The 19,054-nt window shown below is 29.6% G+C and overlaps 1 protein-coding gene across 28 annotated transcripts in view; it reads right to left on the bottom strand.

Moving 5' to 3' along the window:
- Positions 1–397: 397 nt before the first annotated feature.
- Positions 398–19,054, bottom strand: part of LOC145254883 (uncharacterized) — a 751,603-nt gene continuing 732,946 nt past the window's right edge. For all 28 annotated transcript variants that reach the window (XM_080113769.1, XM_080113782.1, XM_080113768.1 and 25 more), the window contains 2 exons: positions 2,920–2,966; positions 398–1,129 (listed from right to left, as the gene is read on the bottom strand). In XM_080113769.1, the coding sequence (XP_079969895.1) occupies positions 1,106–1,129; positions 2,920–2,966 (71 nt within the window). In that variant the 3' untranslated portion in view covers positions 398–1,105. The remainder of the gene's footprint in view (positions 1,130–2,919; positions 2,967–19,054) is intronic.

Below are 19,054 nucleotides of genomic sequence, written 5' to 3'. Positions count from 1 at the left end.
AACATGTCTATCGGTCGTATCTATAGTTATACATGAACTATGAAGTGTAAAAAATGATCTTCTCATTAAAGGTAATATATGAAATTTTATGACGTTTTATTATATATAATGTATCAGATATATTAATCAATAGAATATATATATATATATATATATATATATATATATATAATTGAATGAATATGCAATATAAACGACTATTGATTAACAAACCTTTACAGATGCCAAACAATATTTGCTAGACCTTTGTTGATTCCATTTTTTGTAGAATGAAATGATATAATATAGCCCTCACGAAAGAAACTTTATTATTATATTATTGTCTAGTATATGTGAACTTTTTGTTGGCTAATTTTTTATTTATATGTATACATTAACTTTATTTTACATATATATATATATATATATATATATATATATATATATATATATATATATATATGTAACAGAGATCAATAAGCCCGTCATTAAGTTTAACTTCTCTTATCAGTTTCTATGTAATTTAAAGTGCTCCATAATTCTATCAAGAATGAATTAAACTTATAGACGCCAATAACAACAACGATAATAAATAGACGCATTCAATATCCACGGATTTTTTTTAGTTCAGTTTAATTTAGGTTTCTTTTGAACCTTTTCGTCTGAGCTACTCCAAGTATAGGAATGATATTAAAATACAGCTGAATTTTTTATATAGAACGATGTTGTTCTTTTCTTTCCCAGATGAGGAGTCGTTATAAACAATTGAACATAAAAAAATTAAGTAAATACGTCATTATGATTTTTTAAAGAAAATTGTTTTCACCATTTATTTCTTTTCCGTTCATCGTTCAACTTTTATTATTTTTTTTTTGTTTTTCTTTGTATTTTATTTTTTGCCAATCGGATTTTTGTTATAGTATTTATACTTCGTCATTTTCATTTATTATCCACTGTTTCGTATATTAAAAAAATCCCTTCGCGAATTCCTTCTTCATGTTTCATTTTCCACTGTCTTTTCTTAATCAACTCTCTTTCATATTTTTTCTTTTCTTTTTAGTCATGTTCGATTTGTTGACGATCATTTGCTGTGTACTTCATTTATTTACTTCGCCGTTTTCTTTTTTCATACAATATATTTCTTCGCGAACTGCAAAAGAAAAGAATGTATTAAAGACGTTATATATATATATAAGTTCATAGAAACAATAAATATACGATTTTAAAATAAATCAATGGTCGCTAATGATATTGTGCTTGCAAAACTATATAATAAAAATCTATCGATCACGACATTATTAATGATTATATAGCGATGTAAATTTTAAAATGAGAAAAATAGTCTTATCGCAACGAAGTAGTTATTTGAAAGGATGCTGTGCGATTATGCAAGCTACATCCGACTTTTTTTTTCTTTTGTTCATCTTCCAGAATGTCTTATTTGCCGATGTGTTCATATTAACCGGGGATATGTTCTTGGCATAATATTTGGCAAATAAAAACTATCTCACTGGTTAGACTTTCTTGTATTCGAATGAGATATAGTCTTTATCAATGCTAAAAGGTGTAACTTCTCAGGCTTTATTTTTTCTCTTTGAGAATATGAGAATAGATGGATTTATGGATCTTGTTCTACTAGTGTGCAGGGGGTTCATGAAACTGTTGGCCTTCTGCCACATCTTTCTGCCATAGGAAGTAAATTAATATCAGTTTTCGAAAAACTGTCCAAGTTTATTATTCATAAGTCGATTCGGTCTTAAAGTGCAATTAAAAAAAAAAGAAAGGAATTCTCTCCTTTATTTTGATTGGTTTTAAAGGCAGGCGCTGATGTTTTGATTGGCAATTCATCAACGTAACAACAAGAACTTGAGTAATACTTTTATTCATGATCAGCGCATTTTTAGATATAATTAGTATTGGTTTTAGGCCTGCATAAAATGTGGAAGCTTCACGAGTTAATGAAGAGAGGGCTTTTGTCTGATGGGAATGATATCATAAATATGTAAACAGAAAGGCTAAATATACACGACTTAGAACCAGTCAGCGTTGATGCAAGTACACTCGCTATTTGTGGCAACGCTGATGAGTTCAAGACAACAAAATTATTGACTCTCAATGATATTCACTTATAAAAATTATTAATATTTATACATCGGGAAAAATATGTTAGAGAGCAATCATAAAATGAAAATAAGATTTAAATTCTGCAGGGTAAAATTTATAAAAACATATTTTTCGACATTAAATTAAAATTAAAAATTGTGTAAATATTTTTAAATTTTCAAATTTTGAAAATGTTGTATTCCTTGTCGAAAAATAAATTTGATGTAAATATTAATTTACAGAATTTAAATACTGTTTTTAATTATATATATATATATATATATATATATATATATATATATATATATATATATAAAGATTTTGTATGTCATCGACCAGATTGCTTAAGTATTTAAATTTTATGCTTGATATTGTCGAGAAACTGGAACCTGTTAGAACCTTGCACCCGTTGTCGAATTATTTCTGGCCATTAAACAATAGTATGGTTGCTCGATTCAAGATACTTCAGTGGAACCTTATTTATATTAAGGTTGTGTTTGTTTCGTACCAGCGATTTTGAGTAAAACTGACCTCACTTAGTATAAATGAACAGTTTTTGGGACAAATTATAGCAGTTAGATCGTCTGATGAGAGCGAACATTTACAGAAGCACATTGAAATATTCCGGTAACATGATGGTTGTTGATGTTCCGCTGAATACAATGTTCGACTGCTGAAAATGTGAGCTGTCTTCGACCCTCAGTTGGGAGCACGCGCTATTTAATGTATACATACATTTGCATCTATTATTGTAATATGTAATATGACATCTCAGAGCAACGTTAGTTATTACATGGCAACAATATAGAAAATGAAAAAGAGAACGAAATTCCTTACGGCTTCTTCTTCTGACTCCTCTTGTGCGTTATTCTGGAGCCTTTTCCCTATAAAAAATAAAGTAAAATGTATATTAATATTTAATTATTTTGATTAAAAGATAATTAAGAACGAGTGTTATATCAGTTGGGTATTTAAGAAAATATAAAAGCAAAGTATATATTTATTTATTTCAAAAAGTATCATAACAGGAGTTTATAATAATTTATATCTACACCAGCTCATGCGGGTAGAATTGCTAAAAAATGGCAAAATGTTAAGTTTACTATGAAGAACCCATTCCTTTCTTTTAATGCGTAAAGACAAAGCAGCTCGCCAAATGCAGTATAACATTTTTTGCTGTGATGAAGGAAGAATTTTTTATTCAAATTATTTCTCATGAACTTCTTGCGTTTGTAATTCGACTCTAATGATAAGAATTTGTTCTTTATAATGAATCCATTATTTTTTTGGTTTGCTATGAAAATAGTTTGAACCAATTCTAAATTGCATGATTGAGTTTGAGTACACATTATTATGACAATAACATAATATGTATATATATATATATATATATATATATATAATGCTTGAAATATATCAATATATATGTAGAAGTTGTATTTAATGTAAAGTATTGAACATTTTTGTAATTGAAATTTGAACATTTTGAAAATCGTTATTATTTAAATATTTTCTTTATAGTTAAATAATTATATTTGGAATATATATATATATATATATATATATATATATATATATATATATATATATATATATATTCTAAGTTATAAAAATATATATGCCAGTTAAGCTACACAGAATATTCCGCCTTTCATCAAGCTTGGATTCGTCATGCTTATGTGAAGAGTAATGGTTATCTCGCGTTTTTGTATACGCACATTCTTTTGAGCTTTTAGTAACATAATATTAAAAAATATAGACAAAAATCACATTTAACTACACGTAGGTTTAAAATAGGTCAGATCTACGCTTCCCGATAAAAAAAACACACACAAAGGAAGGGTTGAACCTAAGGTCAACTGGACCGTTGTCCTGTAAGTGCCTGCCCATTGGCTGATTAAGAGGAGCGCGGTGGAGACTAGGAAGCTTATTGGCTAACTAAAAACTCAATGAAATGTGCGTATATAAAAACGCGAAATAACCACAATTCTTCCAATAAGCCTGACGAATCCTAGCGTGGATGAAACGCGGAATATTCTGTGTAGCGATATATATTTTTATAACTTACTCCTAGCTCTACCTTTATATTGAGCATTGTTCATGTAAATACTTAAAGTTTACGCATAAAATTACACTTCCGTATATTAGTTTATTAGTTTATGTGATTACATGAAATAGTCATATATATATATATATATATATATATATATATATATGTGTGTGTGTGTGTGTGTGTGTGTGTGTAGGTGTGTAGGTGTGTATATGTTGGTGTGTGTTTAGATAGATAGATAGATACATAGATAGATAAATATATAGATCGATATATGTATATATTGTTTCATGTATCCAAATAAAAACTTATAATGAGATATAATACAATATACATTTATTTTCTAATATGTTTAAACAGATCTCAGTATTCAATACAGCGAGCTAGAAAGTTATGGAAATTTAAAGGCTTCCTCTGAGAATATCTAGAATTAAACTCGTGCTATCGCCTGTTCGTCGATATACATGTGGTGTTTAGTCTGTTCAGCAAATCAATGGGATTAATTATTAACTTATTGGCTCCGGACAATTTTTTTATTAGCCAATAGCAAAGCGTCATTTTAAAAAAGTTCGCTGTTTTTACCCCCTCTCATTTCGTTCTGTTTTCTATAGGGATGGTGAACTCCGTGTGGATGAATTAATAGGTGACATGAGTTTAGTATTTCATATTCGTCATTGAGACATAATCTACACGAGTTGTCTAAATTTTAACCAATTAATAAGTAAAGCACCCCATTGCTGAGAGCTCCAAGAGATCGACTGGAAAATAGTACGTTCCGTCATTATGAGAAGCAATTTAAACGTCCCATGCAGATAATATCTAAACTAGAAATTTTTATTTAAATTAACTCCAAAAACTGTACAAGTGAAAATGTAAACACGTATAGATACAGAATAAAGTATATTTCACGGCAATAGAGAAGAAAAAATATAAAAAGAAAATAATCTAAACACACACCGATGAAGGAAAAAAACACTCATACAATAACAAATAGGATGAATCGCGAAAGCCACTGTTCAGATTATTTGCCATAAATATTTTTAATAACGTATATATATATATATATATATATATATATATATATTTACATATATATTAATATATATATATGGATTAATATAAGAATATATTAATAGTTACATATATATATTAGTATATATATATATCCGTATATATTAATATATGCACGTATATATTAATATATATATAAATATATATAAATATATATATATATATATATAGGTATGTATATATTGATATATATATGTACGTGTCACCATATATGGATATATTAATATATAAATATGTATATATTGATATATACATATACATAAATAAATATATACATATATATATATATATATTGAAATATATATATATATGTATATATTTTTATATATGTATATGTTAATATATATATGTATGTATATGTTAATACATATATATATGTATGTATATATTAATATATATATATATTAATATATATACATGAATATATTTATATATATATATGTATATATCAATATACACATATGTATATATTAATATATATATATATATGTATATATTAATATACATATATGTATATATTAATATACATATATGTATATATTAATATACATATATGTATATATTAATATGTACATATATGCATATATTACTATATATATATGTATATATTACAATTTATATATGTATATATTAATATATATAAATGCATATATTAATATATATATAGATGTATACGTTAATATATTTATGTATGTATTAACATATATATGTATTTATTTATATATATATATATATGTATCTATTAATTTATATACATGTATATAATCATATATATGTATATATTAATATATATGTGTATATAATAAAATATATATATATTTATATATATTATAATGTATATATATGTATATATTAATATATATATATATATATTAATATATATATATAATGTACCACACCAGATGCTATGATATAATATATATATATATATATTAATATATATATATATATATATATAATGTACCACACCAGATGCTATGATTTAGCTTGTATCATCAATTACCTCGAACTAAAATGTTTATTATGCGTGAAACCAACGGTTCCATATTCTGTTGTTTTATTAATAAAATATATGTTATACTCCCCCAAAAAGTAAGCCTTCAAAGTCGTCTTTTTGTATGAAGTATAAGTACATTAAATTATTTTCTGAGTTTGGATGTGTCCTACTGATGAGCCCAAAAGCATAGCGAAACTTGAGTTTAAGGCTTCCGGTTTGGAATTCATTCCGACTCTCTTGTCAGTATGATGATGGGCTGTTTTTGCCGTGGAAATTTATATACACTTATGTATACAGATTTGATAGTTTATTCAATAAAAATGATACATCAATTAGGGATGTAGGATAAGTAAGAACTCTTTATAACATAGTATTTCGAAGCCTAATGTTTTTCATCAGAATAATATAAGAAGATGCCAGGTATAAGGGATGTAAACTCCTCAGAACGTACAAAATGTTACTAAGAAAGATATAGGCATTACCGTGTAATGTTGGAAACAATCTATAGAAAAAACTGACATCGCATATTGAAGCATCCATTTTAGTTTAACGTAAAGGAATCCAGGATATATTTTCCGTATGAATTGAATCATGGTTCTAAGTGTTTTATTTAATTAATTTTTTATATCTTAATTCTAGTCCATTTCAACTAATAATGATTGTCTATATTAACTTGGTTTATCTCTACAATGTGTTTATTTTTGGTTGAGCTCTTTACAGATTGGGTACCTATACTGTTATTATTATATCTACATCAATTTATTAATTACTACTACAACAACTAGTACATATAAGTTATTAATTTACTTTGAGCTACCTAGTCTTGTTTTAGACATATTAAATCTATGCAGATAACTTTAAATTACAATCTGCTGTTTATTTGATAAATTTTCATTAATTATTATTATATGACACTAGGGGGCAAAGGTTACAAAGCTTAGATTTACTTGGTGTACATTTTTTTGTCCTTTCTAATATTGACCATTTAAATTTATACTCTGCGATATTTCAACGTAGTTCTATTACTCATGTAGGTAAAGATGTTCATTTTTTACTAGTTTCTGGTGAGACATTTTTAACGATGCAACGTTGTTACGTAATCTTTCCTTAAAACGGCATTCGGTTGACTTACCATTTTATTCAACAAATGTTACGGTCGTACGAATTGATTTATAGCTCTTATTGCTGTTTTAGTGATGTCCTTGTGTTCTCATTTTTACTAGTTTGTCGGCATGCTTATCCACTATTTCATATACCAGTATTCCATATGTATATATATAATATATATATATATATATATATATATATATATATATATATATGTTTATATGAAATATAAAAATATAACACGGAAATTACATAATTGTCGATGCAATAATTTATTTCAACCTTATGGCATTTTCAAGCATCTAAAATAGACAATTACATTTTTGATACCATAAGGTTGAAATAAATTATTGCATCGACAATTATGTAATTTCCGTGGTATATTTTTATGTTATTGCTCTGTTTACCACATTGAGCTCTCATACCCGGATTTCCTCCTGGAATTATTCCATTATAACACTCTCTATATATATTTATATATATATATATATTTATATATATATATATATATATATATATATGATGAAGAGAGAGAGAGAGAGAGAGAGAGAGAAAGACAAACAGACAGACATACACTGGTTCAAATGTAGGTGGTTTGATAAAAGGTCAATAAAAGTTGTTAATCCATGTCATAAGTATGGAATGGTTCTTTGATGTGAAATTAAATGTTTAAATTATTATTTTTACAAAAAAAATGAGGCGCAGCAAGTGGATGAAAATAAATAAATGTGCGGTGGCGAAAAGAGAAAGATGCAAATGAAAAAGTGTTAGTTTAGATTAGCAGGAAAGGCAAAAGCATATTGATAAAAAACATTACAATGAAAAATTACAAACAAATATGTAAAATAAACGACTAAAATGAAACACTTGAAACCATAAACAGTTTAATGTTATACAATGCAAACGGTAATTGGCTTTGTAACGAGTTCTGTGGAAATAGTTGATTTACATTAGGCCATTCACTATATTTGTACCAATAATTAAAATTAACCTGAAAAATAAAAACAATATTAAAACATTTTTCATGATAATATAATGGAGATATCTATAAGACATCGTACAATTAACGGGATTTGCTAAAAAAATGTATCTATTTCATATTCCCTTCTGTTTTATGTGTCACCCTAAACATTTCAGATGCTGATTCACCGGGAAAATGAAATCTAATATATATATATATATATATATATATATATATATATATATATATATATATATATATATATATATATATATATACATATATACAATTGCTGGGCAAATATATATAATCAGGACGAAATCCATATTGCTTGTCGCCAAGTAGACTGCTCTGTGTCGCTGGTTAACAACTATATATAAGATGTACATAATATGCACCGATGTACATAATATGAACTGAGCTCAACAGTTTAATGAAATTATCTAATAAGGAATCATAAAAAATCAATAATTTAATAATGAAATCCGTTTTTCACGAAATTATGCAAATTAATTTGCATGTAATGTTGATTTTTATCATACATATATATTGGATAAATTCTATCGTATATATATATAATACACACACACATACACACATACACACACTCACACATATATATATATATATATATATTTGATAATTACAATAATATAATATAAAAAATATAATCTGATGCCATCAGTTAGAATAGAAATTAAAACAATTAGATATTCAGTCTTAATCGTTATTTATCGCGCCAGCGTAGTTACCGTCCCAGCAATCGGTGGATATGAAACGTTAAATATTATTAATTAAATACTCTTAGCTTAAAGTTACTTAATTAACAACACCCAACATTAGTCAACAGAAAAGGCTCAAATCTCCTCCACGGTAATGCATCTGAATTTAAACGTTAAAAACCACAAAATTTTCTCGTCAACCTGATGCGTGTGTGTGTAATATATATATATATATATATATATATATATATATATATATATATATATATATATATATATATCATTTACCTTATCCGTTTGTGTACGAAATGTCTTTACCTAACTAATCTCTTAATATTTGATCTACAAGAACTGGTAGCACATCTAAGACAGTAAACGACCAAGTTCTCTCAGATTCTCTCTCCTCTGATCTTGAGCACGTGGTACAATGGGGAAAGGACTGGCTGGTTACTTTTAATGCATCTAAAACCAAGCCTCTATTTTTACATCATCAACGTTCTGATCCCCATCTGGCATCAATCGAAATTAATGGCTTTCGTTTGGTTTTCGTTCAATTCCTGAGACACCTACTAAACAAGTTCTTTGTCTTTCCAACCTCTCTTAAGTAGTTGAAAATCGTTGTATACGTTACGTCTAATTCAGAAGCAAGTTGTCGAACAGCTGTGAGTGCATTGGCCTCGACTAAGACTCTTCAGTTATCGTTTCCAACATCCGATAGCCGACCTAATCATCTTCAAGACTCTCATTGCCACCCCGAAATTTCTTAAACCATCATTGCGCTGTGCGTTCGGTAATAGTTGCTGGGCATAACGCTTCATTGATATTGGGAACTGTTACTGCAGCTTTTCCTAGCTTGAATTACAATAATAAATTGTTCGAATTTGTTTTTTTTCCATCTTATATAAAACATTCTGAAAAGAAAACATAATTGCTTTAAAATGATTGTGATTTAAACGATTAGACACAGCGTAAAACGCTATCCCAAATTTTTATCGGCTCCGATAAAATTACCGATTCTGGTTCTGATTGTTTTTACATTTCCAAATAGTTAATTGGATATTTGTTTTTTTTTTTAATTGCTGTAAAACCTCCACGTTATATCTGCATATATTTTCGTAAACATGAAAAGTACACTTGATGGGAGAGGGGGCGTTTATTACATAGATAGTTCTTTTTAAATATTTGTCTCAAATATTTTCGCTGTAAATGATTGAAAACAGTTAAACAAATTTATTTATTTTTTATTACTAAAACGATATGTGCTTGTTTTTAGCTGAGAACACCATTTGAATGTTTTCATAAACCATCGAAAACATGAGACGGTATAGGAACAGAAAAGTTAACAAGTTAAGAATGAGCTTTTAAATAAAATGTTTACTATTGAAAAAACATTCTTAACAATGAATTGACACCAAGCGTTCTTTCACACTTTCATATGAAAATTCACAAATTGATTCATACATTCAATTCAAACTCAACCTTTTTCTCATACGTTTGGCTCTCCCCTTGCAATATTTGAAATGTTAGATGAGGGACCGCACAAAGTCTACCACACTAAAATCAACTGCTAGGAGCATAAAAATAATTAAAAAGATTTAAAAATGCCTTTTTTAATTCTACTTTTGATGTAATTATCAATAATGTTTGATAGTATTGTTCTTGACAAAAATACTTTATTGAGCTTTTAAAATATTTTTCGGACATTGTAAATAAACTGCATTCTTTTAAAGTGTACCTAGCAGATTTACATAAAGTTTCAATTTTTGTTTTGTTTATTTTACGAAAATAAAATACATTAAAATCGTATTTTTATGTGTTCATGATCTTTAGATTTTAGTCTTACTTATTGTTAAAAAACAATAAGTATTTATCATTAGTACCATCAATTAAAACTTAAGTTTTCAAAAAATGCAAGGAATCGTTTTTGGAATCGGAAGTTAGGCTTATTTTTTCCGATACTGATACCCTCAAAGTTCCGATTTTTCCGATTCCAGATTTTGATTCCAATTAATCATCCCAATATATATATATATATATATATATATATATATATACAAAAGTGCCCGTCGTTTACTGGGGTCAAAAACAGCCTGCAGAAAATGGACTCTGATTTATGAAAGTATGATAGATTATGAAAAGGAAGGGTTGTAAATTTGGGGTGAATTTGGGGGTATCAAAACCAAAGCAAAATATGATGAAAGTAAAAATAAAATATATAAACCCCATAATTTATTATACCATACCTGTTCACACTGAAACACTAATCAAAATATTCTGTGGATCTATATTAAAAAACTTGTAAAACTTTGTGACATATTTCCATTCTATGGAGGTCAGGTGCGAACGAACACCCCATAATTTTATTATACCATATTTCTTCAAACAGAAACATAATTATCAAAGTATACTTAGGCAGATAGACATGAAAAGTCTTTATTAAAGTTTGTGCCTATTTCCATTCTATGGAGGCCAGTCACGAACGTAGACCCCATAATTGTATTATACCATCCCTGTTTAAGTTAAAACATACTTATCAAAGTATTCTTATGTACATCTATATCAAAAACACTTGTAAACGTTTTTTTTTTTAATTTTTAAATTTTTTATTTCCATACTTTGTGGACCAGGTGCGAACGTAGACCCCACAATTTTAATGAACCACCGTTCTACCAGATCAAACATACCCATTCCTGTGTCTCGATACATCTTCTATCATTATGTGTAATCAGTTTTTTTTTTAAATAGTCAACCGTATAGGAGCCTATTCGTGACCAGACACACACACACACTCAGACATTCAGCTTTATATATATATATATATATATATATATATATATATATAATAGAAAAATTATATTTATATAATAGAAAAATTATATATATTATTGTAACTCTATTAAAATCTTCATAAAGAAGGGATACAAAGAGTATAAAAAATCTTGTAAGACCTTATTCCGCAGAGTTTCAAAAAATGCAATTTTTCTCATTAGAAGAAAGAGATTTGCAAAATATACAATAATTTTTGCCGGTTAATAGATTGAAAGAAACTACAAATAGGAAATTCATCATATTTGTATAAAAAGTTAGTCAAATTTACAGGGATTAAAAATGATTGTGAATGCAGAAAACGAAAAAAAAAAGAAGGGAAAAAATAATCCGTATAATAAAAAGGCCAAATCTAAAAGAGGATAAATCCAAAACATATTTAATGATAATCCATTGTTAATATATATATATATATATATATATATATATATATATATATATATATATATATATATATATATATATATATATTGTGTATATTTAGGCAGCATATTCTCCTTTAAACATATGTTGTTAAACAGCACAGCATTTTCTTGTTTGACAATTTTCCGTTTTATTTTTTCCAGTTTTCGAATAATCCTTCTTGTGTTATATGTAAAATGGTGTAAAAGTGTTCCGTAGTCTGCGTGCGCTTTCGGCGTTTCCGCCATCGTCTGGCTGGTTATATAAAAAGTCGTTTTAAAATTACGTCGAATGATAAGGTCGTGTTTTAAAATTACATCGTACTATAAGATCGTTTTTGGCTTATTGCTCTATCGCGCAACATTTAAAAAAACATGGCTGCCAGCATTCTCAATTTAGAAACATCATGGTAGAAAATACCAAAATTTTACAAACAGACTCTAACGTTAGGAGACTGAAGGTGTTGGAGGCATTGTATATAAAAGTGAGACAACCCAAAATAAACAATATAAATTATGAATCCAGCAAAAATATTTTAAAATGCCTCTGTTAATGTATATATAAAAAATATATATAAAAAAATGTATATATATATATAAAAAAAAACTGTGCAATAAATTTGTATATAAATAGCCCACATAAGCCAAAAACGATCTTATAGTACGATGTAATTTTAAAACACGACCTTATCATTCGACGTAATTTTAAAACGACTTTTTATATAACCAGCCAGACGATGGCGGAAACGCCGAAAGCGCACGCAGACTACGGAACACTTTTACACCATTTTACATATAACACAAGAAGGATTATTCGAAAACTGGAAAAAATAAAACGGAAAATTGTCAAACAAGAAAATGCTGTGCTGTTTAACAACATATATATATATATATATATATATATATATATAAATCAATACGAAAAATGAAGAAAAATTAAGTGTAATAGTTATATAAAACCAATCATCAAATAAGAAACCATATAATTATCGATTGTACGATCGATTTTCATATCATTTGCAAATCAATAAACCTCCATGAAGTAGTTCGCATATCCATGACTGAGTATATTGAAAAGTTTGTCTTAATAATCTTTAATAGAAAAATAGTCTTTTAATTTAAAGCGAGAGTACATTCAACTTTAATGTCCGTATATCAGAACTTGTACATTATAAATGCTTCGCTATTATGCTTAATGTTGATAATATGCATGAATAGAATTGGGCGTAATAGTTTTACGGAGAATAGACAATGCATTGTGGATGCGTTTTCGGAAGCTCCCGTAATTCTCGCTTATCTTAATTTATCCCTCATTCCTCCTTTAGAATGATTGATCCGTCTGACTAAGGGAAGACAAAAAGTTGTAATCTACGTCCGCAGTATTTTTGCGTGAGATGTCGAAAATTGTCTATTTTTATTTCTATCCTTGTAGCCATGTCACGAATAACGGTACTGTAGGTAAACACTTTAACTGGGCTAGCGTTTTCCGCCTGCTAGTCAGGGACCCGAACTTTGATTTACCATTAAGATGGCTGTCTTATCAACAGGTGCAAAATACTGAGGCTGCTGAACTACTTTTTTATGAATAGATTATGTACAGTGTAGTAGCTTCTCGTGGGGCTTCTCCATATTAGTAGGTAATTGTAACAGCTTTACCTTATCATGGTCTACAAAATATTTCTTTACTTCTTTTTCTCCCTTAATTTTTCCCTCCGCCTTGTACTAAACGAGTCTGTCGACCTATTCCCCAAATCCCCTCACATCAGGAGGCTACGTTTCAACCATCCAGAGGTTGGAATCCAATTACAGGACACTAAACCAGACCTATTCTTCCTAACCGAAACTGGCATTGGACCGACATTTTCCCTAGATGAGTTCGTAATTAAAGGATATTATAATTTAATATTAAAATCTGACCCCAAGCTCACCATGAGTATAGAATATGTGCCTACATTAGAAATGGTTTTCCATGTGGTATGGGCATATCAAGAAAACTCTAAATTACCCTATATGTGTTTCCGAGTTGCACTTGTTTACACCACTGCGTTTACATATGCCCTCTATCGAGACAAATAATGAGGGGAAGTTCTGTCACGATTTCTCCATTGCTTATCACCTAACTCAGATTGTTCACGAACCTGCCTTACACTGACGGGAAGTATACAATCTCCTAGCCCTTTTACTATCAACTTGCCCTTAGCTATGTTCATCCTTCGTTCTGTCACCACTGAGATTTTCCGACCACTCTCTTGTATCAGTTAATATAAAAACGAAATGTGATGTCCTCAAAAGTACCTCTCTATCGCACAGTATATCGATACTCTATGGATGACTGGGATACCTACCGTATATTTATATCAGATCTACATCTACGTTCCAGGTTTTAAAAGAATGTTCTCTGTAGTATTAGACCTGACGGAATTGTTAATTGTAGATATCGACCACTGCACACCTTTAAAAAAATTCCAGCAAACACCTAACAGTCAGCCGTGGTTCTCTCCAGAATGTGCTGCTGTCATTGTGCACAGACATCTCTTTTTTTTTCTTCTTACAACGTAATAATGTACTGAAACCAAAGCCCCTTTAAGGACTACCAGCAACCACTATAAAAGAGTAAAGAATGTGAGAGTGTTGTATGCTCAGTCAGTAAAATCCAAAGAAGCTGAGCGCCGGCTTGATTTCCATAAATTTTGGAAAATAAAAACAGGGCCCATAATGGAAGCTTATGCTCTATCCCAATTATCCTAGATAATCTTGTCAGCATCGGATAAAGCCACACTTTTTTCCAAGAACTTTGCAGCTAATTCTACCCTATGCTATCAAGACCGCCAAACCCCGTATTTTCTCCTGTATCTGAAAACACGCTATGCGACATACAAATATTCGTACGCGATGTCGCCAAACCTTGATTCCAGTAAAGCAACTATAGTGCTGAAAGAGTTTCAACCAGAACTAGCTCCCATACTTACAAAGCTATTTAAGCGTTGTCTTAAGAATAATTGCTTCCCAAACTTCTGGAAAACCTCATCAGTATGCCCCATATTGTAGAATTCAGGTGATCAATCATCTTTCTCTCAGTACAGACCAATAAGTCTTTTGTCCATCATGAGTAAGTTGCTGGAATCCGTGTAAAATAGAGAATTAGTCAGCCACCTCAGCAAAAATAACCTTCTTGATGACATGAAATATGGTTTTTGTTTCTGCTAGCTCTACAGCAGATGCGCTTACGATTATGTTTCATAGAATTTACAAATTTATCGGCTGAAGCTTCAATTTCTAGAGCATTTGCTCTTGACATATCAAGGGCCTTTGATAGGGTATGGCATAAAGGTCTATTCCACAAGATCTCCAGCTACACTATATCTGGAAATGTCTTCTCAATTATTAAATCATTTCTCTCTGGTAGGTTCATAAGAGTAGTGGTTAATGGACAGAAATCAGAATCTCACAGTATTAATGCTGGAATCACGCGGGATTCCATCTTGGATCCAACTCTCTTTCTGATCTACATATATTGATCTCCCAAATCGCATCCTAAGATCATTAGTACATATTTATGACGGCACTACTATCGATGTCAATATTTCAAAGGCCGTAAATGACTAAGTTATCTCAGATTCTCTCTCCTCTGATCTTGATCACGTGGTACAATGGAGAAAGAGGTGGCTGGTTAATTTAATGTATCTGAAACGAAGCTTCTATCTTTAACGCTCTGATCCTCTCCTTGCATCGATTGAAATAAATGGCTCTCGTCTTGTGTAGGCTCTGTGGTTTGACAAGCTTCTGTGTCTGACCTTTACTCCTGGATGGAACAAGATCGTCAAATTCGTTGCGGAAATCGCTGGATAAATTGCTGAATCCTTATGCCGCTCCAGTAGATATCTCACTGCTGTTACAGTTATCCACTTGTATAAAGGCCAGGTATGTCTAAGGATAGAGTACTGTTGCCAAACCTGTGCAGAAGCTGTTGGAAGCATTGTATCTTGCCTTGGCAGAGTTAAAAATAGACTTCGTAGCTTATTGGGGGATACCCTTTACTCTTTTCTGCAATCGCTTTCGCATAGAAGAGACGTTGCGAACCTGTCTCTGCTTTATTGTTATTTTCATGGCATGTGTTTGTCTGACCTCATATATATGGTTTTTCTCGCCAAATTTTCACGAAAACACTTGTCTAGCTGAAACCACTATTAATAATTTCCGTCACTCTTTATCTGTGCCTAACTCTACACATATATTCCATGAACAAAGCTTCTTTCTTGGAACTGCACACCTGTGGAACTCTCTTAGTTTTTCCTGCTTTTCAGCTGACTACCATATGGTTGTCTTTAAGACCGACGTAAATAAGTTCTTGATGAGCCATTCCCCTTATGTAATCCAATTTTCTAAATTTCCACTACTAAAGATTACTATGATATTGTCCCATTGACTCCTGTAGACTCATTTACCCTTATCCTCGAGTGGCCTGCGGACCATGATACGTTGTGACATTCATGTAAAACAAAAATGAAACCAATCATTTAATAAGGAATCATAAAAAAATCAATAATGTAATAATGATATCCGTTTTTCAAAAGAATACACAATTTAGTTTACTTAGTAGCTTTATTTAGTTTACTTAGTAGCTTTATTTAGTTTACTTAGTAGCTTTATTTATGACTGAGTACATGAAGATTGTTTTAATAATTTTTAAATAGAAAAAGTAGGCATTTAATATCAATGAACGTGTAATGAAAAACTTAACTTTATAGATATGGAAATATTTTGAGTCACAATGATGTGATGAAGCGATTGCATTCGGTATCTTTTAATCTGTTGGTTGGGTTTTCAATTCTTCCATGGAAACCAATATACCGATGGGATATTAAAATAATGTGTAATGTGCATTACAAAGTACATATGCTCTTGCACAAGTAATTGAGCACGATCGTTATATCCCCTATGACATTGAGTTCCACGATGGGCATTTTGTCAAATTTTAGTAGTGTCTATTATAAGTCAATAATCGATTTTGTGTAACCACTTCACCCCACTGACTTATGCATTATTTCTTCTTTATTTATTATTAATCAATTATTTATCCAATCGACCACAGTTTATTTTTTTCTACGTAAATAAGTTCGCTATTTTAGCCACGTGTTTAAAATTTGAAAATAATTTGGAACCACTTCAAGTGTCGAAATATTTTAATTATTTTACAATTCTTTACAAATAATTTATTTTTAGATTTTTAAAAGCTATGTACATCTAGCAATTTTATAATTATACTAGTAGACAAACTCTACGTTGTCCGGGATCGAATGAGGATCAATAAATGCTCCACTTTTTCATACATTTATTGTGATCGAAATCGGTGAAATTGCCCGTTATTAAATCAAATCAGTTGATTACCTGCTCTAGTTATGGACTCTCATCAGTGTATCGGGAGAAAGGTTCACATGCCTCTTCGTAATCCACAATACATTGTGGTCTACAATGCACCTTAGAGAATCTACTGTTTATTTTATAAAATTCTCTGTAAATAATAACGTCACTTCAAGTTTGAAATGCAAAAGTCAAGTATGATGGTTGTCTTATGCTTTAAACAGAAGCATTTATTTCGAAATCTTTCCTGTCTATTCATAGAATCAACTGTTGATTTTATGAAATATTTACATAATCACTTGATTAAAGTTAAATGTGCAAAAGTTAGGTATCATGGTCCAGTTGTGCTCTAAAATTACAAAACAAGATTACACAAATGAAAATAATTTTGTAATCATTTGATTAAATTAATAATCTAAATTTCAAAATATACTTAAATATTATTTAGTAAAAAGCTACAGTCAAAATCAGAACAGACTGAAGCTAAATTGAAAGAAAAAACATTCTGAGCAACGCCGTGTGATTATAACTTGTAAATAAAATCATCAGTCATAATTAGAGGATGCTTTTAAATTTGTTAATTTCATTCAGTAAATGTAAAGTTATGATTGTCTACAGTGTGATGGCTAAAACATTGTTGTGATAAAATGACCAATAAATGTGACTGATAAAAGAATAGAATGGACAATAGATGATCAACAAAACTTTTCATCTTCATTGAAATTCATAGATTAGCTTGCCGAACTATACCTAATTATTATGCATAATATATAATAGTAAGAGGTGAAGGATAATATTACTTCCTGACCGACCAGAAAAAAGATACGAATAACAGAATGGTAAAAACAATACGTTCTTCTAAAGAAAATTGTCTTAAAACGCAATGAACAGAACATTATTTTCTCCCTCAATATCATTATACTTACTTAACAGAATCCCTTTTCATTCAGAAATCTCTTCATGTATAATCTGCGGAGCATACTCACATTTATTTTTAAAATAACTTACGACGGACGTTCTTAAAGTAATACCTTTTATTTTTTATTCCGCCCGAATGGATCAGAGAGATTGCAAATTGTATTGAAAGGTCTTATGCATTCTTGACCTGGAATTTTCATCTCTGTGTTGCAAGTACTAACGACGTGATACTCTAAAAAATAACATGGATCAGAAGCAGAATTTCGTCATTGACTTCCTTCCATGCAGAAAACAAATTGAACCGGTCAACATTCATCGGCGCCTGTTGAAGGCTTACTTAGCCAAAACAGTTGATGTTAGCATAGTTAAGAGATGCGTTCATCAATATCAGAATAACGACAAAAATATAAATGATAAATCGTATTCTGGATGATCAATGCATCAAACGAGGCTGGCAAAGTTGCATTGGTAATGTTAGTGACTATATAAAACAATAAATTCTAGAGAACAAAATGTAATTCGTTTTAATCGTGTCGCTTCTGTCTTTCTACTCAATAC

Source organism: Euprymna scolopes, chromosome 30 (assembly GCF_053919585.1).
Source record: "Euprymna scolopes isolate OS-2025 chromosome 30, ASM5391958v1, whole genome shotgun sequence".
Classification (NCBI taxonomy): domain Eukaryota; kingdom Metazoa; phylum Mollusca; class Cephalopoda; order Sepiida; family Sepiolidae; genus Euprymna; species Euprymna scolopes.
Note: the sequence above shows the minus strand (reverse complement) of the source record. Positions and strands in the feature narration are given on the sequence as shown.